Source organism: Symphalangus syndactylus, chromosome 20 (assembly GCF_028878055.3).
Source record: "Symphalangus syndactylus isolate Jambi chromosome 20, NHGRI_mSymSyn1-v2.1_pri, whole genome shotgun sequence".
NCBI classification, from domain to species: Eukaryota; Metazoa; Chordata; class Mammalia; order Primates; family Hylobatidae; genus Symphalangus; species Symphalangus syndactylus.
This window is the reverse complement of record NC_072442.2, coordinates 68,836,037-68,858,839: the sequence shown is the minus strand read 5'-3', so window position 1 is coordinate 68,858,839 and position 22,803 is coordinate 68,836,037. Positions and strand designations below refer to the sequence as shown.

The window sequence follows — 22,803 nt, the reverse complement described above, 5'->3', positions numbered from 1 at the left end:
GTGGAATCCCTAGGAATGTGACTACCCTATGTACGTCCTATAAGGGGAGCCGCACAGCGTCTGTCCTTTCCTGTCCCTAGGAATGTGACTACCCTATGTACGTCCTATAAGGGGAGCTGGACGGCGTCTGTCCTTTTCTGTCCCTAGGAATGTGACTACCCTATGTACGTCCTATAAGGGGAGCCGGACGGCGTCTGTCCTTTCCTGTCCCTAGGAATGTGACTACCCTATGTACATCCTATAAGTGGAGCCGCACAGCGTCTGCCCTTTTTTGGCCGCTTATTTCACTCAGCATCACTTCTTCAGGGCTCACGCACGCAGCAGCCCGTGTCAGAACGTCCTTCCTTTCTGAGGCTGAGCAATGTTCCCCTGTATGGATGGATCACATTTTGTCATCTGTTGATAGGTACGTGGGGTGCTTCCACCTTTTGGCTGGTCCTTCTGTTTTCCTCTGTCTCCCCCACCAGGCTCCACCGAACAGGAGGAAGCATCACAGCCGTCTTGCTCACCACTGTTTTCTTCAAGCTCCTAGCACACGCCTGACACATCGTAGGTGTTCAGTAAACGCTGGTTGAATGACTGTGCTGGCAGCTGTGGGTCGTTCGCTACAACGCGTCTCAACCTACAGTCTGCCACCTTCCTGGGGAAGAAGCCTGGGTGTCTCACTCAAGTTCCTGTAATTAATCAAATGGACCTTCCTATTTCAGCTTAAGAGAGGGATAAAGAGGAGGGCGTGACGGGGTGTGCTGGTGGGGAGGGAAGCGCAGTGAGCCGCCCTGACTGCCCAGGGTGCCGCCAGCCTCTCCTCCCCAGCTGCCCTGCCTCCCCTGGCATATCCCAGCCCCCGGCCCATGCCTCAGCCTTGCCTCCTGCTGCAACAATCTGTCTCCCATCCCCACTCCACTCAACTCCCCGCTCAGTGAGATTCTTCTGGAAGACAGATAAAGAGCATGGGATCCAAAGCATCAGGTTGAATTGCCATTGGTACTCAGCCATTTTGGGATAGTCAACCTTTTTTCTTTTTTTTTGAGGCAGGGTCTCACTCTGTTGCCCAGGCTGGAGTGCAGTGGCGCGATCACGGCTCACTGCAGCCTTGACACCCTGGGATCAAGCGATCCTCCCACCTCAACCTCCCGAGTAGCCAGGACCACAGGAACACGCCACCATGCCCGGCTAAGTCAATCATTTTTGAACTATCAAAAAGCCCGTCAACTTCATACGATTCACCCCGATATTTATGCCCAGCAGGGGCAATGACCCACAGGCCAGGCAGATCCTCCCTGGGGATCTGTGGGCAGGTCCGCGAGCACCCAATGGATCAGTCATTCCTGTGAGTCCCTTGTAACGGGGCCTCTGCTCCGATTCTCTCCTGCTGTCACTGTAGTCCAGGTGGAAGGCCTAAGAGCTCACCCTGACCATCCAGCGCGGCTGGTGATCTGGACCAGCGTGAGGACCAGCAGTTCCTAAGTCCTGGCATCAGGGGCCCGGAGCACACAGGTGTGTCACCCAGTACAGGAGGTGCACCCATGCAGACGTGCATAAAACACACTCAGTATTTTGGAAAATGCCTTCCACATGGGAGAGCAGGTCTGGTGAGGTGAGGAGCAAAGGACCCAGCTGGGCTGAGCTCCGGGCTGCAACCCTCACCCCCATGCCAATTTCTGCACACCCACAGGCCTTCTCTCTCCTCGATGCCCGCCCCACTCTGCAAAACACACCACGGTAGTCTTAATCACGTGACTTCTGCTCTGTGCATCTGGGCCCATCACCCGCTGCCTGGCCTCCACATCTGCCCCTCCCCCCCAGGAACAGTGGCAGGAAAAGCCCTCGTGGGAATTAACCCCACCCCAGGCCACCCCACCCCAGGCCACCCCGCAGACAGAAAATCAGTTACTTTCTGGAGAAGCCGCGCAATTCTGCAAAACCCTACTCGGCTCCCCACGTGTGGTTTGCCTGATAAGGCCGGCGAAGCAGCCAGCCTTGAAAATGCCATTTAATGAGAAAAGACCCACAGCTGCCATGGCAGTGGCCGGGGCGTCCGGCAGAAGTAAACGCTCCTGGTACCGCTGCTCTCCCGGCTCTGTGCCCTGCTTCCAGGTCCGCATTCCGGTTTCAGCTCACGGCCAGGCTGACTGCAGACACTGATGGATATGCGCCAAGCCATTCCCAGGGAATTTTAATTACCATGATAACAATTGCTAATCACTGGCATTTCCTAAATGGTTGTGGCTGGAGAAGGTGGTAATCCTCAGGCTGGTGCTGGAAGGAGGGGGGTCTCACAGACCTGCCACTGGAGAGGGTGGGGCAGGGCGAGCCTGAAGACCCCTCTCTCTGTCCATTACTCCCCCGCTTCCGTGTGTTACTCCCTCTCCCGTGCCACCCTGAGAGTGCACCTGGCTTGAGCTCTTCACTGGCCCAGGCGTCCGACCTCTCTGTCCCAGCCCCACGGGACACAGCAGGGGACGGTCTGTGGCCTGTGCACCTGCTGTTCCTTCCCCTTGGAGTGCCTTTCATCAGCATCTCTAACAGGCAGTCACGCTTCCCCTGGAGGCCTTCAGTGGGTGCCCCCTCGTGCAGAATCAGGGCCCCTCTGCCGTGCTCCCGGAGCCATGTGGTCCCACTGGTACAGCACGCCACACCTGGGCTGCAGCTCAGACTCGCCTACCTTCCTGAGGAGGAGGCTGTGAGCTCTTCAAGGGCAGGGCTGTGCCTGAGCCATCTCCGGATTCCCGGGACCCAGTGAGGAGCCTGCTGTGTTACTGACAGACCACATGAATAAAGAAGAGAAAGCAGAGGCGCTGTCTCCAGGGGACAGAGGGGAGGCCTCGCCTTCAAGGGAGACTGCATTCTCTCTGCCTAACAAGCTCCAGACTGAACCAGCCTTGGAGAACCAGGGGAAACGCCCTGTGACAGAGCGGCTTCTCAGTTATACTGCGGTTACTTTAAAGGTCTCTTCAAGGGTCAGTACCTCTCCCTCCCCCATTACCTGAACACACACTCACAATGCTGGTCTCCCAGGAGCCCTAACAGGCAAGTTAAACAACTCCACAGCAGGCCAACAACACCCCAGGACCCGGCCTCGCTCTCAGCCTCACCTCTCACCCCCCCCACCCCCATCACCAGGCACAGCCGCGCTCACTCCCTTGACCACACTAAACTCCCCCTTTGAAGACGTTGTTCCTTCTCCTTTCCCTGCACTAGCTCGTCTCCAGCCTTTGGGAAATCACTTTTATCCAGAAGCTTCCACAGACAGAATCTTGCATGTTTCCACTGCTATGCACACACCCTGGGTTATGATGACCTGTTTCTGTGTCTGTTTCCTGCTGGAAGGACCCATGACAGCAGGAGCCAGGCAGAGTGCCCGGCAGGTGCCAGCACACAGCAGATACCCAACAAATAGTCAACTGAACACACATCCAAATTGCAAGGCTTAAGTAACTCAGGTTACTTAGGAGAAACGCAGGCTCCTCGAGGGTGCTGGGGGCTGAACTGTGTCCTCCAAATCCACATGTTGAAGCTCTAACCCTCACGTGCTTGTGAGTGACGATGGGCCTTGGGAAGGGCGTTAGGTTTAGATGAGGCCATGAGGGTGGTTGCTGCCCTTATGAAGAGAGAGACACCAGGAGAATGTGCTTCCTCTCTCTCTCTGCCATGTGACGGCACAGCGGGAACACAGCCAGTTGCAAGCCAGAAAGAGAGCCTTCACCGGGATCCGAATCCACCAGGGATCTGAATCAGCTAGCCCCTTGATCTTGGACTCCCCGTCCCCAGAGCTCTGAGAAACAAATTCCCACTGTTTACGCCACTCAGTCTATGGTATGTTGTTATGGTGGCTCAAGTTGACTAACATGGAAAAGATAGGCCACCTATAAGGAAACCAGAGTCAGAATCGCATTAGACTTATCGCTGGTAACAGTGGCTGCCAAAAGACTCTGGATCTAGAATTCTATCAGCCAAACTATCAACACAATGGGAGGGCAGAATACAGATGTTTTTAAACTCACAAGGACACTGAGTTTCCCTTACACACGCTCGTTTTAAGAAGTACTTAAGGACGGGTTCCAGAAAAACAAGTGAAAAACAAGAAAGGGAGAACATAGGATCCTGGAAACAGTCTCCAACTCAAAAGTTGAGCTGAGCGGAAGTTTCCGGAAGGCAGCATTCAGGAACTACTCTGGGGTCTGGAGGGATCTCACAGGAAAACAGAAGGCTCCACACGATAGACGGTAAAATAAAAAAGCTGCATAAAAGAGGATGTAAAGTTTCATTATTCTGTTGTCCATAAGAAACACAGTCGATAAAAACTCCAGGAAAAACTAAAAGTTACACCAGAACATCATGGTCCAAATACTGGGTGAATTAAAATGTGACAGGGTTGAAGAAACTCAGAGTTAAAAAGGAATGTTTGCTCAGAATAGTGGGAACATTCTCCTTGGGGTGGTCTAGGGTTCAAGGTCATTATAAAAATGTGATCCCCACATACATTTGAGCCTGAGATGTTTAATGTTTACAATTTTTTTTTTTTTGAGATGGCGTCTCACTCTGTCACCCAGGCTGGAGTGCAGTGGCGCAATCTCGGCTCACTGCAACCCCTGCCTCCGGGTTCAAGCCATTCTCCTGCGTCAGCCTCCTGAGGAGCTGGGGCTACAGGCGCCCGCCACCACGCCCGGCTAATTTTTGTATTTTTAGCAGAGACGGGGTTTCACCATGTTCGCCAGGCTGGTCTTGTACTCCTGACCTCGTGATCCACCCGCCTCGGCCTCCCAAAGTGCTGGGATTACAGTTGTGAGCCACTGTGCCTGGCCTACAAAATAATTTTTACAATGTAAATCCCAGCCAGGTGCAGCGGCTCACGCTCATAATCCCAACCCTTTGGGAGGCCGAGGTGGGAGGATCACTTGAGGCCAGGAATTCAAGGCCAGCCTGGCCAAGCTGTTTACATCTCCCCTGTGACCCAGCTTGTGTGGGTGTGCAAAAGTCAAGCGACAAACCATCAAACGAATCCTAAGGCCATGCCCTGAGCCATCTCCTTTATCTAATGCCCACACACCAAGCCAATATTCCCCCTGCCGTAAATCAATGCAGAGCCAGGGACCACACAACTAGGGACAGCCCCTATGCCACAAAGCCTGCGAGGTGATTCAGCCCGGCCCCACCCTGCTTTCCCCGCAGAAGCCCCAGTAAAGGCTGTGGATGTGCTTTCCCCTCTCCTCTGCCCACGACTGGCTCTGGTGTTTCCCCACGTGGCCCTGCCCAACGTGGTGGTCCCCTCCTCTCAGGAACCGTGAGCAAGAAATTCTTCCAATGACTTTAGCCTCTTTGTGTCATCACTCTGTCACGTGCAAGAAGACCTGGGCACAAATCATAAAGCACGGAAGAATTAATTATAGCTAAAGAACAGAATCTAAATGTAAATTCTGGCAATCTACAAGATACCATCTAGACAAGGAGGGAGGTGGGCGTGGGGGAGGGAGAGGCGGCCTCCATATCCACAGCTCACACACGGGAGTCGAGGGTACCAAAGCTGATGGAAGAAGGCAGAGGAGAATATTATACAAAGTCACAAACTTGATCAAAGAGCCGAAAGTAATAACACAATGATCAACATCAGCGGAGAGAGGGGAAGCAGAGGAGTCCAAGCTAGCCAGCTCCTCATCGTACATGGCCAGGAGTCAATAGAGTCTGCCAGGTTGGTAAAAAAGGCACAGCAGGAACCAGCACGTGGATGAACAGGCAGCAGTGGGTGATGCGCTGGCGAGGAGCCGCCGGGCGACTGCCGTTCCCCAACGTTAGCTCTTCCGAACAATTTGATTTTGTAAAACCATATGATGTGTTACTTTGATTAAAATTAAAATATAACAGATTGGTAACTGGATGTTGATATTATTAAATCCTTGGTCTGCACGGTAGTTCGACTCATGGGGAGCTGGCACCGTCTATGGCTGGTAGACTGAATCTGGATGCGGCTTAAGGGAGAAAAGCTGGTAGCTCAGGAAAGGAAAGAATGCAGTAAGTAAAATTTTCGCCATGGAAGAGACTTTGTGAAGTTACGGTTAGTTTGAGAACGTCAGTATGAGTTGGGAACACACCAACACTTCTGTCCCTGAAGAAGGCCAAGTTCCTTCCGGCACATCACTGCACCCACCTAACCACCCAGAGTCAGATTTTTGGCCGTGGGCACCTCGACAGGTTTTCAAGGGGGAACCAAAGTTTCACTGCAGATGGGCAGGCAGAGCTGGGTCCATCAGGAAACAACGGCCTGAGGGTGTCGAGCTGTTAGCAGATGCAATGCTGCTTTCCAAGACGGCTGGGCGGTGATCCCCGATCAGGTTTCAAAGCCACGATTTTGGCCACATGCGACAAGCTGGACTTTCCAAGAGCCTCGGACCCACACCGATACTGAACAAGCCCAGCGGACATGAGGTGTGCTGAGGTAACATACACACTTGTTTCTAGCACTGTGTTCTGCCGGAAATGCCATCTGTCACTCAAACCCGAACAGAACCACCCCACCTCAAAGTTCTGGCTGACAGCAGGATTAGCCTTCAGAGCCGTGCACGCTGGATGGGGACTCAGAATCGGCAGCGTGTGTGTGACCACTGCATGGGGGTTTTCTGCTGATCGGTGTGAGCAGTGCATGAAGCACGTCAAAAGGCCTGTTGGACACATTTGTGACCACACAGGACCAACGCAGGAAGAGGTCAGCATTTGCTCTTCTAAGGGTGGAGGATGACCCTTCCACCTGTGACTGGTATCAGCAGAAATGGAACACAGAGATGCAGCCATTCTTCCCTAAACACCTGTTTACAGGGATATCATAGCTCAGGAGACCAACGGATGAAGTAAAATAAAAATCTCAAGAATGGGGAACTCGTGGTACCTGAAAATTCAGTGGTCAATGAAAGACAAAATTCAGTCAAAATTACTAATGTACACATAACTACAAAACAGGAAAATGTATAAGAAATTATGCTTTGAAAGTAGATATAAAAGAATCAGTTAACAAAACAAATCTGACCCAAAATTCCAGATTGTCTCAATAAAACCCAAAAAGCAGCTGGAAATAAACACACCGGGTCCCTCATACTTTATAAGAAGAGGGAATTAAGAGATTTTTTTTTTCTTTGAGACAGGGCCTTGCTCTGTTACCCAGGCTGGAACATAGTGGTACAGCCTCGGCTCACTGCAACCCCCACCTCCGAAGCTCAGTCGATCCACCTACCAGGCCTCCCGAGTAGCTGGGACTGCAGGCGCCATGCCCAGCTAATTTTTTTTTGTAATGTTTGAGAGAGATGAGATTTCGCCATTTTGCCCAGGTTGGTCACGGACTCCTATACTCAAGCGATCCTCCCACCGTGGCCTCTCAAAGTGCTGGGATTACAGGTGCCTAGCCAAGAGATATTTTTTGTATTGTAATATAAGTAATTAGATAAGTATAGCTTTGAATATTCAAAAGTTATAGATATGCATACCCATATCCACCTAAGACAACCAGCAGAATTAAAACTAGGAAAAAGGTTCGTCATCCTGAAATACTTGATCTGCTGACGACTTTTTCTTTTATTCCCTCCTTCCCTCTTCCCTCTCTTGTGCTCTGTTTATAATTTCTCCTTGTTGTTGTCCTTTTCCTTTCAGTAGGAATTCAGTTTAGGGTAACTCTTTCCTCATTATTTCCTTCCCGGACCTCTGGAAAATGACACAAACAACATCTGAAGAGGGGGTCAGTGGATATTAATTCATCCAAATCACATTTATTAAGCATCTCGTGTACAGTTCTAAGACTGAGCTAAGGAAACAAAATCCAGTGTTCTTGCAGATGGGAGGCCGGTGGCACAGATCCACAGTGGGCTGTCTTCTCTGCTGCGTGAGCGTTCACGCCTTGCCTTTGGGCCCTTCTGTTCTGAGGGTTCCGCTGACTTCCACCCCACACGTGAGTCTCTGCTCGTGGTGGATGTTCAGCGTGAGGGGGCAAAGCACAAGCAAGCAATCCAAGCCCCCAAGAGGGTCTGAGCCACACCAGGGCAGCTGGGCAGAGCTGTGGGCAGCCTCCTCCTCCTGCCCCTCTCCCCACCCAGGCATCCATCTGGTCCAATCCCTTCTAAAGTGCTAACTCATTCCTAATTGAGGTGTAAGCTCAAAGCGAAGTGAGACCCCTTCCAGGAGGATTCATGTATTTGTGTTTTAAAAGATGACACTTTAAGGCCCCAGTGGTGTGTGTGTGTGTGTGTGTGTGTGCACCTGCGTGCATGCTGGTGAGCCAGGGAGAAAGCCCCCATGATCCCTGTGCTCCCCCCAACCCCAGTGGGAGTGCACAGATTCATCAGATTCATCCTGCCTGGAAAGTCCATGCTTCCCCATGCTGCAGGTGGCCGGCTGGCTCCCCTGTACCCAGTTGGAGGGCCCTGCCCTCATCAGGAGATGGGCTGGAAATCACACCCCAGGAAAGACAGAGCACGCACCTGCACCTGTCCTTTCTTCCAAACCCCCCCCCCCCCCCCCCCCCCCGGGCAGCAAAGCTCCCTGCTCAGCCCAGGAGAGCACAGCTTTCTCCAGAGCCTGAGGGAGTTTCCTCTTCATTTCAAGTGTGTTTTTGAGCAACCGGGTCAGTCTGGGAGGCAGGCAACTGCCAGCACAGTAGAAAGGAAAAACGGCAGTGAGAAACAGAATTCTGAGGGTGCTGTTTTCTTGACAGATGATTTAAACACCTCGGCTAGATTATTTCAGAACTACAGGAAATGCTTTGGCTTCCATTAACCCCTGGCGAGGGGCTGGCTCCCGTGAGGCTTCTACACAATTACCGGTAAGGAGCAACCTGCCAGCCACAGAGGGCGGTGTCGCCCAACGCTGGCTCCCGATGCCTGCAGGGCTGTACGCCCCTGGATCAGGGAGAACCCCGGGACAGGCCGCCAAGCTTCACCTCTGGCCTCGCCCTGCCTTGTAGCCCAGCCTCGGGGTCTGCGCCCCATGGGTGCCCCGTGGGCTTTGCATCGTCTCTCACGTCACCTGTGATGAGGAAAGGTCCCTACAAGCTGCTGAGAACAGGGGCCCCTGTCTTCTCTCTGGTCCTGCACACCATCCTCTCCCTTTGCCCAGATGCTCTTGTAACGCTCAGCAAATCCATGGAGGCTAATGACACTTTCATCTGCTGCTCTTAATGACTTGTGTTGTCAACATTTGACACAGACTCCCCTCACTTTCAGCTGGCACGCAGCATGAAATCCTTTCGAGCCCCAGTACTGAGGCTGCTGTGACACCGGTTTGAGAGAGGGCAGGCCTGTTACAATGGTGCTTAGCTGCGAAGCCACCTCTGTTCCCAGATGGAGCGGGCTGCACGCAGGAAATGAATAGGGGCTGGAGGCAGAAAATTGGACAGGCCAATTAGACCGAGCCAGGTCTTTTCAGAGGAGCTTCATGATTTTGATTCAATTCCCAGGACAATAAATGTGCCTGTGTTTAAACACAGTCTCAGAAATAAGCTCCCAAGCCAAAGTGAAGCCCTGTCTGGGCTGACCGGTAACCAGCAGGGCTCAAGGGTGGTGCAGCGTGGGGGGCCTGCATCTGGGGATACTTCTTTTGATTACGTATTTGATTAGTGCCTCATTTCCGACGGGTCTTGCTCCCTGCTGGGGAAAGCCTCTAGTTCTGAAGTTCCATTGCTTTCTCTGTCTTCCACAGTCATCACTGCCTCCCTGACCATGTTTAGCTCTTCGGTTTTTCCCCTGCATTCTGGGAGATCCTACAGGTCTCTCTCCATATCACTGATTCAAGCTTCTTATTTTTTGCCTGATTTTAGCGACCTCCTCTCATCTTTCGGGTGTATGCTCATGAAAGCTAGCAAACCTGCAGAAGTGTATTTCATACAGACATTTCAAAGAATCATATTCAAGTAAATACCTGTGAGCTCATCAAGAAATAAAATGGTGCTGGATCCGAGAAGCTCCCCTAAACCCACCCTCCCTCTCAGAGGTAACCACCATCTGGAATTTTGTATTAAGCAATCTCTTGCTTTTCTAGTTTAAAAAAATCTCGTATGTATGTATGCATTTCTAAATAAATACAGTTGACCCATGAACCACATGGGCTGGAACTGCACAGGCCCACTCCTAGCTGGATTTTCCTCTCCCCCCATCACCCCTGTGACAACGAAAGCAATCCCTCCCCCTCCTCCTCAGCCTACCCAACATGAAGACGACGAGGATGAAGACCTTCACGATGACCCACTTCCCCTTAATGAAGAGTAAATATATTCCCTCTTCCTTATGATTTTCTTAACAACATTTTCTTTTCTCTAGCTTATTTTATTGTAAGGCTATAGTATCTAATGCATATAATATACAAAATATGTGTTAACTGAATGTTTTTTATTGGTAAGTCTTCCAGTCAACAGTAGGCTTAGTTAAGTTTTGGAGAGTTAATAGTTACATTAAGATTTTAAGTATGTTTTTGGGTTTTTTTTTTTTTTGAGGCAGGGTCTCACGCTGTTGCCCAGGCTGAAGTACAATGGCACCATCTTGGCTCACTGCAACCTCTGCCTCCCAGGTTCAAGCAATCCTCCGACCTCAGCCTCCCAAGTAGCTGGGACCACTAGGCATGCCCCACTGTACCAGGCTAATTTTTAAAAACTTTTTGTAGTGACAGGTTTCGCCATGTTACCAGACTGGTCTCAAACTCCTGGGCTCAAGCAATCCTCCTGCCTCAGACTCCTGAGTAGCTGGGATTACAGGTTCATGCTGGCAGGCCCGGATGATTTTTTATTTATTATTATTATTTTTTTGAGACGGAGTCTTGCTCTGTTGCCCAGGCTGGAGTGCAGTGGCGCGATCTTGGCTCACTGCAGGCTCCGCCTCCCAGGTTCACGCCATTCTCCTGCCTCAGCCTCCCGAGTAGCTGGAACCACAGGCGCCCACCACCACGCCTGGCTAATTTTTTGTATTTTTAGTAGAGATGGGGTTTCACCATGTTAGCCAGGATGGTCTCGATCTCCTGACCTCGTGATCCACCCGCCTCGGCCTCCCAAAGTGCTGGGATTACAGGCGTGAGCCACCGCGCCTGGCCGATTTTTTATTTTTTAGAGACGAGGTATTGCCATGTTGCCCAGGCTGGTCTTGAACTTCTGGCCTCAAGCAGTCCTCTTGCCTCAGCCCCCCAGAGTGCTGGGTGTGAGCCACTGTGCCTGACCTACTTATTCTTTTTCCTATTCAGCATCTAATGTATGATATGATTTGCTTATTTATGTTTCATTGTCTGTTCCCCACCCCCCAGCCCTGGCCCCTGCTAGAATGCAAGCTTGAGGCAGAGCTACTTCACCATTGCTGTTTTCCAAGGGCCTCCAAAGAATCAGTTAACAAAACAAATCTGACCCAAAATTCCAGATTGTCTCAATAAAACCCAAAAAGCAGCTGGAAATAAACACACCGGGTCCCTCATACTTTATAAGAAGAGGGAATTAAGAGATATTCTTTTTTTCTTTGAGACAGGGCCTTGCTCTGTTAGCCAGGCTGGAATGTAGTGGTGCAGCCTCTACATTGCTGTTTTCCAAGGGCCTTGAACAGTGCCCGGCACATAGCAAATCCTCAGTGAACATTAGAGGAATAAGTGATTCAACGAATAGAGTTGTTAGAAGGTGTTTTGGAGGAAGACGCATCTGGCTTCATCCCTGGGTCCATCAATTACTACCCGACGTCTTTGGGCAAGTGACCTCCTCTCTCTAAGCTTCAGTTTCTCCAACTGTCACAGAGGACAGTGGGCTCCCGTGGGGATGAACGAGACGATCATGGCCTGGCCCCTAGTGGGCACTCAGCTCACGTCTGCTATGAACGACGGGAGCTCTTCGGTGAGCCTGGATGTGAACGATGAACTCACGGACTGGATCACTGCGCTGAAAAAGTCAGCAGCCTCCTGGATCTCAGTGCCTCAGAGGCAAACTTCTCCAGTGCACAGACATGGACTCAGGTAGATGCCCCAGGCAAGGGGCAGGGGAGGACAGGATGGCTCAGTCCATCTGCAGAGGTACAGTGCAGCAGCCTCCTGGATCTCCCAGTGCCTCAGAGGCAAACTTCTCCAGTGCACAGACATGGGCTCAGGTAGATGCCCCAGGCAAGGGGCAGGGGAGGATGGGATGGCTCAGTCCATCTGCAGGGGTGCAGTGCAGGAGTCCCCACAAGGCAGACTGCCCTGGGGGCTGGTGGGCACCAGGAGCCCCCTCCTCCTGCCACCACCCATGTGTGGGAGACCAGGAGGCTGCACTGATAGCGGGTCTCTCTGGCAGAGCCACAGAGGCGTGGGAGGCGACCAACACACTGAGGAAGTATGACCGTCCAGGTCCCCCAGGGATGCCGTGACAGCAGCTCAGAGTGAGCCAGGCACAGATGGTGGGGTGCTCAGGCAGCCGCCCGCCCCAGCACCAGCCACCCACTCCTGAATGCACTCACAGACCTCCGGAGGGGGCCCTCTGGCAAAGCTGTTTGCAGCAAAAATCCAAACTGCAAGTAACAGCAGAACCAGGAGAGAAACAGCACGGAGAAACAGATGGCAGCTTGCGGTGAGCACAGGCCGCCTGCCCAGGAAGCAGGTGCCGCAAGGATGCTGGACTCGGGCTTGGCTAGCACAGCCAGTTCCCACCAGCGGCTGGGCTGGCTGTGGAGTTTGGGAGTCCCCGATGATACTGAGCTTCCATAAGCCTGTGAGGCCCAGACTGAGGAAGAGTCTCCTATAGTTGGAAGACCCCAGTGGGCTGCTGGTCACCTCCAGGATAAGTGCGTTGGAGATTATTAAAAACCAACCCTGCCGGGCATGGCGGCTCGTGCCTGTAATCCCAGCACTTAGGGCAGCAGAGGCAGGAGGATTGGTTGGGCTCAGGAGTTTGAGACCAGCCTTGGCAACATCGCGAGATGCCAACTCCACAAAAAAAAAAAATTCTCCCATTCTGTAGGTTGCCTGTTCACTCTGATGGTAGTTTCTTTTGCTGTGCAGAAGCTCTTTAGTTTAATTAGATCCCATTTGTCTACTTTGGCTTTTGTTGCAATTGCTTTCGGTGTTTTAGTCATGAAGTCCTTGCCCATGCCTATGTCCTGAATGGTATTGTCTAGGTTTTCTTCTAGGGTTTTTATGGTTTTAGGTCTAACATTTAAGTCTTTAATCCATCTTGAATTAATTTTTGTATAAGGTGTTAAGGAAGGGATCCAGTTTCAGCTTTCTACATATGGCTAGCCAGTTTTCCCAGCACCATTTATTAAATAGGGAATCCTTTCCCCATTTCTTGTTTTTGTCATGTTTGTCAAAGATCAGATGGTTGTAGATGTGTGGTATTATTTCTGAGGGCTCTGTTCTGTTCCATTGGTCTATAACTCTGTTTTGGTACCAGTACCATGCTGTTTTGGTTACTGTAGCCTTGTAGCATAGTTTGAAGTCAGGTAGCATGATGCCTCCAGTTTGTTCTTTTGGCTTAGGATTCTCTTGGCAATGCAGGCTCTTTTTTGGTTCCACATGAACTTTAAAGTAGTTTTTCCAATTCTGTGAAGAAAGTCATTGGTAGCTTGATGGGGATGGCATTGAATCTACAAATTACCTTGGGTAGTATGGCCATTTTCACAATACTGATTCTTCCTATCCATGAGCATGGAATGTTCTTCCATTTGTTTGTGTCCTCTTTTATTTTGTTGAGCAGTGGTTTGTAGTTCTCCTTGAAGAGGTCCTTCACGTCCCTTGTAAGTTGGATTCCTAGGTATTTTATTCTCTTTGAAGCAATTGTGAATGGGAGTTCACTCATGATTTGGCTCTCTGTCTGTCTGTTATTGGTGTATAGGAATTCTTGTGATTTTTGCACATTGATTTTGTGTCCTGAGACTTTGCTGAAGTTGCTTATCAGCTTAAGGAGATTTTGGGCTGAGACAATGGGGTTTTCTAAATATACAATCATGTCATCTGCAAAGAGGGACAATTTGATTTCCTCTTTTCCTAATTGAATACCCTTTATTTCTTTCTCCTGCCTGACTGCCCTGGCCAGAACTTCCAACATTATGTTGAATAGGAGTGGTGAGAGAGGGCATCCTTGTCTTGTGCCAGTTTTCAAAGGGAATGTTTCAAGTATCCAGAATCTACAAAGAACTTAAACTAATTTACAAGAAAAAATCAAACAACCCCATCAAAAAGTGGGCGAAGGATATGAACAGACACTTCTCAAAAGAAGACATTTATGCAGCCAACAGACACATGAAAAAATACTCATCATCACTGGTCATCAGAGAAACGCAAATCAAAACCACAGTGAGATACCATCTCACACCAGTTAGAATGGCCATCGTTAAAAAGTCAGAAAACAACAGGTGCTGGAGAGGATGTGGAGAAATACGAACATTTTACACTGTTGGTGGGACTGTAAACTAGTTCAACCATTGCGGAAGACAGTGTGGTGATTCCTCAAGGGTCTAGAACTAGAAATACCATTTGATCCAGCCATCCCATTACTGGGTGTATACCCAAAGGATTATAAATCATGCTGCTATAAAGACACATGCACACGTATGTTTATTGCGGCACTATTCACAATAGCAAAGACTTGGAACCAACCCAAATGTCCATCAATGATAGACTGGATAAAGAGAATGTGGCACATATACACCATGGAATACTATGCAGCAATAAAAAAGGATGAGTTCATGTCCTTAGTAGGGACATGGATGAAGCTGGAAACCATTATTCTGAGCAAACTATCACAAGGACAGAAAACCAAACACCGCATGTTCTCACTCACAGGTGGGAATTGAACAATGAGAACACCTGGACACAGGATGGGGAACATCACACACTGGGGACTGTTGTGGGGTGGGGGGAGGGGGTAGGGATAGCATTAGGAGATATACCTAATGTAAATGATGAGTTAATGGGTGCAGCACACCAACATGGCACATGGATACAGATGTAACAAACCTGCACGTTGTGCACATGTACCCTAGAACTTAAAGCATTAAAAAAAAAAAACCACACACACACACACCAAAAAACCAGGTAAGACCAACTCTGTGAAGCCGCTTTTCTTTTTTTAGTCAATCAACAAGCAGGAGAGAGGGGCCAGTAGGAAGAAATAAAGACCCAGCATCAGCAGGCCAGTGGCGAGGTGAGACCCCAGCGAGGGTGACGTCAGGGAGAGACCCCAGCGAGGATGACGTCAGGGAGAGACCCCAGCGAGGATGACGTCAGGGAGAGACCCCAGCGAGGGTGACGTCAGGGAGAGACCCCAGCGAGGGTGACGTCAGGGAGAGACCCCAGCGAGGATGACGTCAGGGAGAGACCCCAGCGAGGGTGACGTCAGGGAGAGACCCCGGCGAGGGCGACGTCAGGGAGATCCAAAGTGCCCCACGGGGAAAAGATTCTTAAGAGATCGGAACACGAAATTTCTTTGCAAATTTCTCTCTCAATCCACAAACGTTTCCCGAGCACCTTTGTATACAACACACTGCAGGAGACACAGTGAGTGCTGGCTGCTGCCCGCGGCTGCCGGGTTATAATCAGGATGCAGCGGGAAATTGAGGAGGCAAAGCCATTGCTGAACAGAGAACACGCTAATTGTCTGAACCAGCTTTCAGCTCCTTAAAAATTGGTCTTCTTCACCCCTTTCTAGGCCACCCCCCCTCAGATGACCCCCGTGTCCTCCAAGAAGCTTTCTTATGGCCAAGGTATGTTTGAGATGCTGCAGGAATGGTTTGCAGAATCCTGGGGAATCTAGATTCCAGTGAACGTTTATACTGATTACAGCATCACTTTGAGTGAGTCATTCTTTGTTTTCGTTTAGTGGATAGGGATTCAAGGCTAAACAGTAAATGAAATGAATTTCTGGTTTGCAACATTGTGTGCTTAGAAGCCGCCAGTGCCGTTCCTCCCAGCCCCAGCTAACGCACCCATGAAAGCACGTGGAAAAGGCACCGCGAAACCCCAGCACGGAGCCTCTGACGGCTCAGCGCCAGGCTCCACATCAGGTGAGGGGATGAGGCGGGAGGCAGGAGGCGTGCTATGGACCACCTGGGCCTCGCCTGCCTGGCTGGGGTAGGGGCAGGAGCTGAAGCCGCCTGGGCAGCCTTCCTGGCACTGCAGGGCTGCCAGTTCCTGGGGCCACAGGGGCTGTCCTCCCTCCGCCATCCCTGGGATATACAGCTTCCAGAATCGAGCCAGGCCGGCAATGTGAGCTGCACTGGGGAAGGCGTACTTCCTGAAGCAAGGCTGCGTCTGGGAGAGCAGGGACAGCAGGATGTCACGGTTCTGTGTGGTCTCAAGAACCTCGTCTCCAGGACAGCTGGTATAGAGGAAATCGGGGACGAGATAGTTGGGAGTACCAATCAGGAATCAAAAATTTAAAATAACCAATGAGAAGCAAATGATAAGGAAACATCTGTGGCTGTTAATAGGAATGACAAGGTTCACCGTGCTAAGAAATGACTAAAATATAGTTCAACTGAGTTTTAAAATTCATTAGTGGGATCTCTCATTTTTAGGGATGAAAACGGTTCCTGGGGTTCTTTTTCCAATTTTCTTGCACTTTTCTCAAAGGCCTGGTTTGTTCAACCTGGTTTCTATTCCTTCTCTTAGATCTTTTGTTTTATTTTAGAGACAGGGTCTTGCTCTAAAGACCTCAGGGAGCCTTTGTCACTAAGGCTTGAGTGCAGTGGCACGATCTCAGCCCACTGCCACCTCCACCTCCCGGGCAAAAGTGATCCTCCCACCTCAACCTCCCAAGTAGCGGGGACTACAGGTGCGCACCACGATGCCCAGCTAATTTTTGTATTTTTTTTGCAGAGAAAAAGTCTCACCATGTTTCCCAGGCTGGTCTCAAACTCCTAGGCTCAAGCAATCCTCCTGCCTCAGCTTCCCAAAATGTCGGGATTACAGGTGTGAGCCACTATACCCGGCCTCTCTTATATCTTTTAACTAATTTTTTAAAAACACATTTATCATCTCTTTCACCATTTCACTATTCGCTCTCATTTTCTGGGTACCAATTCTGCAAGCTGTTATATTTTCCATTTCTCCCTCTTTTCTTAATGTGGCTGGTGGGCAACAGGGGTAAAATCCACAGAATTTTGAGTGGGAAAGATCAGGATTAATTGCATTATCTGTAAAGTGGTCTTTTTTTGTATAAAGGCAAAAATTATCAGATAGCCAAGGACTCAGAAAATGTATCATCCATGCACCCTTATTTTTTTAATTAAATAAAATTACAGACCAGCTAATTATTAGAAAAATAAAATAACTCAAGAGTCTACAAGAAAATAATCATTGATTTTCCTCCTAGAAATCCATTCTAAGGATAGAATCTAAAATATAGACAGAGAGCTATGCACACAGTAATAAGAGAAAGAAATGAAAACAATTCAAATGTCCTCAATTAGGAGAATATCTATATGACAGAACGTTTACAAAGAGTTCTTGATCACACTGGAAAAGACTGAAGATATTCATTTTAAAACATAGGTTCAATAATATAAAGAAAAAAGGCACAGAAAAATGGTTGGAATACACTAAATATTAACAGTGGTTGTCTCTGATTCTGGATTTTTGGAAGGTGTGTATTTCTTTATGCTTGTCTATAATTGTAAATGTTCCTCAATGATCCATATTAATTTTATAATCAGAAAAGAGTAAAATGTATGGAATATATGTTAAAAAATGAAAAGTTCCAAAGGTAACAACACATAAGAACTTAAATATCTGGGCAATATTAAATAAGAAAATAAAATACTATGCTACTGGCTGTGAGAGAGTCCACAGTTTATCCTCAGCACAGCAGCCAGAGCACCCTTTAAAAGAGGGGGAGGTCGGATTCTGTCTCCGCTTTACTCAAGACCCTCCAAGGACACCTCATTTTACTGAGTATAAAACCAGTCTTGGCCAGGTGTAGTGGCTCACGCCTGTCATTCCAGCACTTTGGGAGACTGGGGCAGGTGGATGGCTCAAGCTCAGGAGTTTGCGACCAGCCTGGGCAACATGGCAAAACCCCGCCTCTACAAAAATGCAAAAAATTAGCTGGGTGTGGTGGTACAGCCTGTAGTCCCAGCTATTCGGGAGGCTGAGATGGGAGGGTTGTTTGAGCCCGGAAGGCAGAGGTTGCAGTGAGCTGAGATCGTGGCACTGCCCTACAGCCTGGGTGACACAGTGAGATCCTGTCTCAAAGAAACAAAACAAACAGAAAAATCCCAAAACCCAAAGTCCTTACAGAGGTCTCTACGCACCAACATGGTCTGACTCCCTCTATCCTATCTCTGACGATACAGTTGGGCGGTGTCCCCACCCCAATCTCATCTTGAACTGTAGCTCCTATAATTCCCAAGTGTTGTGGGTGGGACCCAGTGGGAGGTAATTGAATCATGGGGGCGGTTCCCCCATACTGTTCTCGTGATAGTAAGTCTCATGAGATCCGATGGTTTTATAAGAAGAAACTCCTTTCACTTGGTCTCATTCTTTCTTTGCCTGCCGCCATGTAAGACGTGCCTTTCACCTTCAGCCATGATTGTGAGGCCTCCCCAGCCAGGTGGAACTGTGAGTCCATCAAACCTCTTCCCTTTATGATTACTCAGTCTCAGGTATGTGTTTATTAGCTGCATGAGAACAGACTAATACATCTGACAACCTCTCCCCAGCCCAACTTAACTCCAGTCACACTGGTCTCCTAGCTGTGCCTCAAATCTACCAAGCACACACATCTGCCTCGGGGCCTTTGCACCTGCTGCACCCCTACTTGGAATGCTTTCCCTCCACATAGCCACAGAAGATGCTTCAGATCTCCACTCAAAAGTCGTTTTGTCAGTGGGCCCCTCTCTTATCCCCATATAAACCAGCAACTACCCCAGTGTCCCCAGCACCCCTTCTCCCCTTTGCCCTGAGGACTTGATCACCGTCTGTGACACTGCAGAATTTACTGGGTTTGTGGTCTCCCTCTCCCACTGGAAGAGCTATTTTGCCTGGCACATAGGAGATGCTCAGTAAATGTGTCGGCTGCCTACATAAATAAATGCATTTGACTGCAGGCTCCCAAAGCAGATGGCCGAGGCTCACATTGCTGCCTGGTGAAAGTGCATAACACAGGCAGCAACACCACCCTGACAGCCCCAGGAACATCTCACCAGCACTCGACTCGCTCCAGAAAAAATACTCACAATTACAGCCAGAGATGATGGAAGTGAAGCATGAAAGGAAAGGAAGATAAGAGGCCTTGGGCAGAATGCTCCAAGAATTTTCATCAGAAAACCCAAGTTCTTCCATTAGGGTTTGGCTTTTGCAGGGAGACAGAACTCCAAATTTTTATCACAAACTCAGAAACAGCTTAAAATCTGACATTTTAAATGGCCTTTCTAGTTAGTTATCTCTTCATTATTATTAGACATTTTTCTAAGAAGAAAGGGCATTAGGAAACCAATTATGCCAGCCTTCCCACACCCCACAAGCAGACAGAAAAATCCACCACAGGTGCCCCGGCTCATATTCCATGAACATGTTCCCAGCCCCATCCATTCCTACTAACTGTGCACCATGTGCCTGGTGCTGCAGAGAGGGAACACCTTGATCTTTCGGAGGCTAAGTTTTATCAGCCTCTAAAAATTCAAGGACAAAGTGATAGCGTAACACACAGCCTCATATTCTCTGCCTTAGGAACACACAGCCTCATATTCTCTGCCTTAGGAACACACAGCCTCATATTCTCTGCCTTAGGGACACACAGCCTCATATTCTCTGCCTTAGGGACACACAGCCTCATATTCTCTGCCTTAGGGACACACAGCCTCATATTCTCTGCCTTAGGGACACACAGCCTCATATTCTCTGCCTTAGGAAAGATAAGAAAATTCATCCTAAGCTATTTTGGACTTTTCTGGGCACTGGAGTGCTCTGGAGATTAGGGCAGGCTGGTGGTAGCTCAAGACTGTTACAGAGTGTGAGGGTGACTCATGAGGGGGACGGGGCAGCCCTCGACTAAATTATTAAATTTGCCAAATTTGTCTTTCCTTCCATTCACCTTCTTTTCCTTCAAAGATCCTTCACGTCTGCCCTCCCACAGCTCAGCTGTGACCATCTTTTCATCCCACGAAGTGTCTCCCCACAAGATGATGTTTTAAGGAATTTCCTCTTCCACGGACATCTGCATCGTCAAAGGGGTCCCCTGAAGATTAGAAGGACCTCAGGTTCAAAGGGGAGACTTCTGGCTGAAGAGGAAGGGAGGCCTCTAATAGTTATGGAATATCTATGCTGGAGGTTTTGCCACTTTAACAGTCTTACTGAATTCTCGCAGCAACTCTGTGGAGGGGGCATTATCAACTCCATTGCAGATGAGGAGTCAGGGACTTCCAGCAAAACAGAATGCTAGCACACACTGTGAGGCCCTGCCTGCAGCTTTTCCTGTTCCAAAGACACAGCAATAATAGCGGAAAATATTTTCACAACAACAGCAGCAAGTAAATGTGCGCAAAAACAAGATCTGTATCTCCATGGATCAGAAATTCGAAGTATTTGCCATTTTGAGGGGTGAAGGCACAGCCTGCTGAGCTCTGGGTTCAGAAGCAGACAGAGACGGCTGGGAGATTGGTCTTCCAGGGTTCAGGGACTAAAAGTGACCCTTGGGAGGCAGGGGACCAGAGCAGAGTCACTAAAATCAGGCTGGTGAGGGGATTTTCCACCTAGGAAACGAAGCTGAAAACAGCAGGGCCCTGCCCCGGGACTATAGCATACATAAGGAAATGAGCTCAGAGGAAAGCAAGCCGGCAGCAGCAGGGCCTGGCCAAGCTGTCACGGCTGGGATGAGAGTCTGGGAATAATCCCAGTATCACTATGGATGAGCAGCTCACCACAAACCCAGGATGCCCGGCTCAGCACTGGGCAACCCTGGACCCAGGTGGAGGCAGCTGCAAAACTATTCAGCAAGAAGAGCTGGGTGGGAAAGAGAGAGAAACGGACTATTATCACACAGGATGAGCGCACGAACCAAAATTCCAAAACATCCCAGGAAAACTAACCCTAAGAAAGAACCCACGAAACCAACGGGGAAGTGATCTCAGGGAAAGACTTAGGGACTTGGAAGGCAGTACTGAAGAATTCACCCAGGAAGGATCTCAGAAAGATAAAGAGATCAACAAGAAAGAGCAGTTGGGAGCTGTGGGGGATGGCTGAGGGGCTCTGAAGTGTACCCAGCGGGATCTCCAGAGAGGAGAGAAGGAATGGCAGAGGAGCAATATTCAAAGATATCATGGCTGAGAATTTTCCACAACTGAAGGCGTTTTGTGGATCCTCGGATGAAAAGTACATACCAAGTGACAAGAGAGATTTAAAAAGTAATAAATCCCGATCTGGAAGACCAGCTGCACGCCTCCTCGCCCCTCACGCTCTGTCCCAGCCCTGCCTCCCCAGGGCACTTCTCAGAAGCCACCTGCCACATCCTGCTGTTTTGGCTCCAATCCGACCTGGCACAGGGAGGTTCTGACTGTCCCTGCCCATCTGCCACTCCCCAGAGTCCTTGCTGAGCCTCGATCTCCTTCCCTCAAATGGGGTTGGAACTGGAACCACAGAACCGCAGCAGCAGAAGGGGCTTTGGGTGGCATCGTGACAGCAGACGACGGCTGAGTTTGGGTCCAGCTGCCCCACTAACTGGCTCTGTGCTCGCAGGTTATTTAACCTCTTGTGTCTTTATTTCCCCATCAGGAAAAGGGGATAAGAATAGCACCACTGGGGTCGTGCAGGGATGAAATGAATTCACACATGCAAGGAACTTATGGCAGTGCCAGGCACGCAGTCAACGTTCACCCTGGGTAGCTACTACTACCATAATAACAGCCCCCACAAACACCACTTGCTCTCACACTCACAGTGCGAGGGGCCTCCCACCGAAACCTCGGACTTTCCCAGGTGTAGAACCCCTGCATGGGGGAAGCGGCCACAGGCTGTCCCTCCGTGCTTTTCTCTGCCAGGTGGTCAGTTCTTCCTTGACCACTGGAGAAACCCCTCCCAGTGACCATCCACCCATCCCCATCTGAGAGCACATCCGGCCTGCCCAGCCCTCCCTACCATCACCCAGTGACCGTCCACCCATCCCCATCTGAGAGCACATCCAGCCTGCCCAGCCCTCCCCCATCACCCTGACTGTCCACCCATCCCCATCTGAGAGCACCTCCAGCCTGCCCAGCCCTCCCCAACGTCACCCTGACCGTCCACCCATCCCCATCTGAGAGCACATCCGGCCCACCCAGCCCTCTCCACCATCACCCAGTGACCATCCACCCATCCCCATCTGAGAGCACATCCGGCCCACCCAGCCCTCCCCACCATCACCCAGTGACCGTCCACCCATCCCCATCTGAGAGCACATCCAGCCTGCCCAGCCCTCCCCATCACCCTGACCGTCCACCCATCCCCATTTGAGAGCGCACCCAGCCTGCCCGGCCCACCCCACTGTCACCCTGGACGCCCTACCTCTCTTTGCTCACTGCAGATCTTACACAGCCACAGGGGCCGCTTCTGGCCAGGGGAGGCCTCGATCCCACACTTGGTGCAGACTTTCTACAAGAGAGAGGACATGGGGTTGTAAAGACTGCAGCCGCTTCCTCCTCCGCCAAGGGGCTGGGACGACTGTAACGAAGGGACACTTGGCATCTTCCAAGGAGCGTCTCGTGCTTCAGGATAGAAGGAATCAATCACCCCAAAGGCACAGATCTTCTAAAAATCCTTAGTTGGTTTTGGACGTAATGGATGGCCCCATCCACGGACCTCCATGATACAGACGCCCCCCCAGAGTTAGGTTCTGTTAGAATCACAGCAAGGACACTAAGC

The 22,803-nt window shown here is 50.1% G+C and overlaps 1 protein-coding gene across 7 annotated transcripts in view; it reads right to left on the bottom strand.

Annotated features, from left to right (window-relative positions):
- The window catches only part of RPH3AL (rabphilin 3A like (without C2 domains)), a 198,393-nt gene that overhangs the window by 38,634 nt on the left and 136,956 nt on the right, over nucleotides 1-22,803 (bottom strand). For 5 of the 7 annotated variants that reach the window (XM_063629755.1, XM_063629757.1, XM_063629756.1 and 2 more), the window contains one exon: nucleotides 22,447-22,533. The exons of the other annotated variants lie outside the window; for them this stretch is intronic. In XM_063629755.1, coding sequence (XP_063485825.1) covers nucleotides 22,447-22,533 — 87 coding nt within the window. The remainder of the gene's footprint in view (nucleotides 1-22,446; nucleotides 22,534-22,803) is intronic. 7 annotated transcript variants of the gene reach the window in all.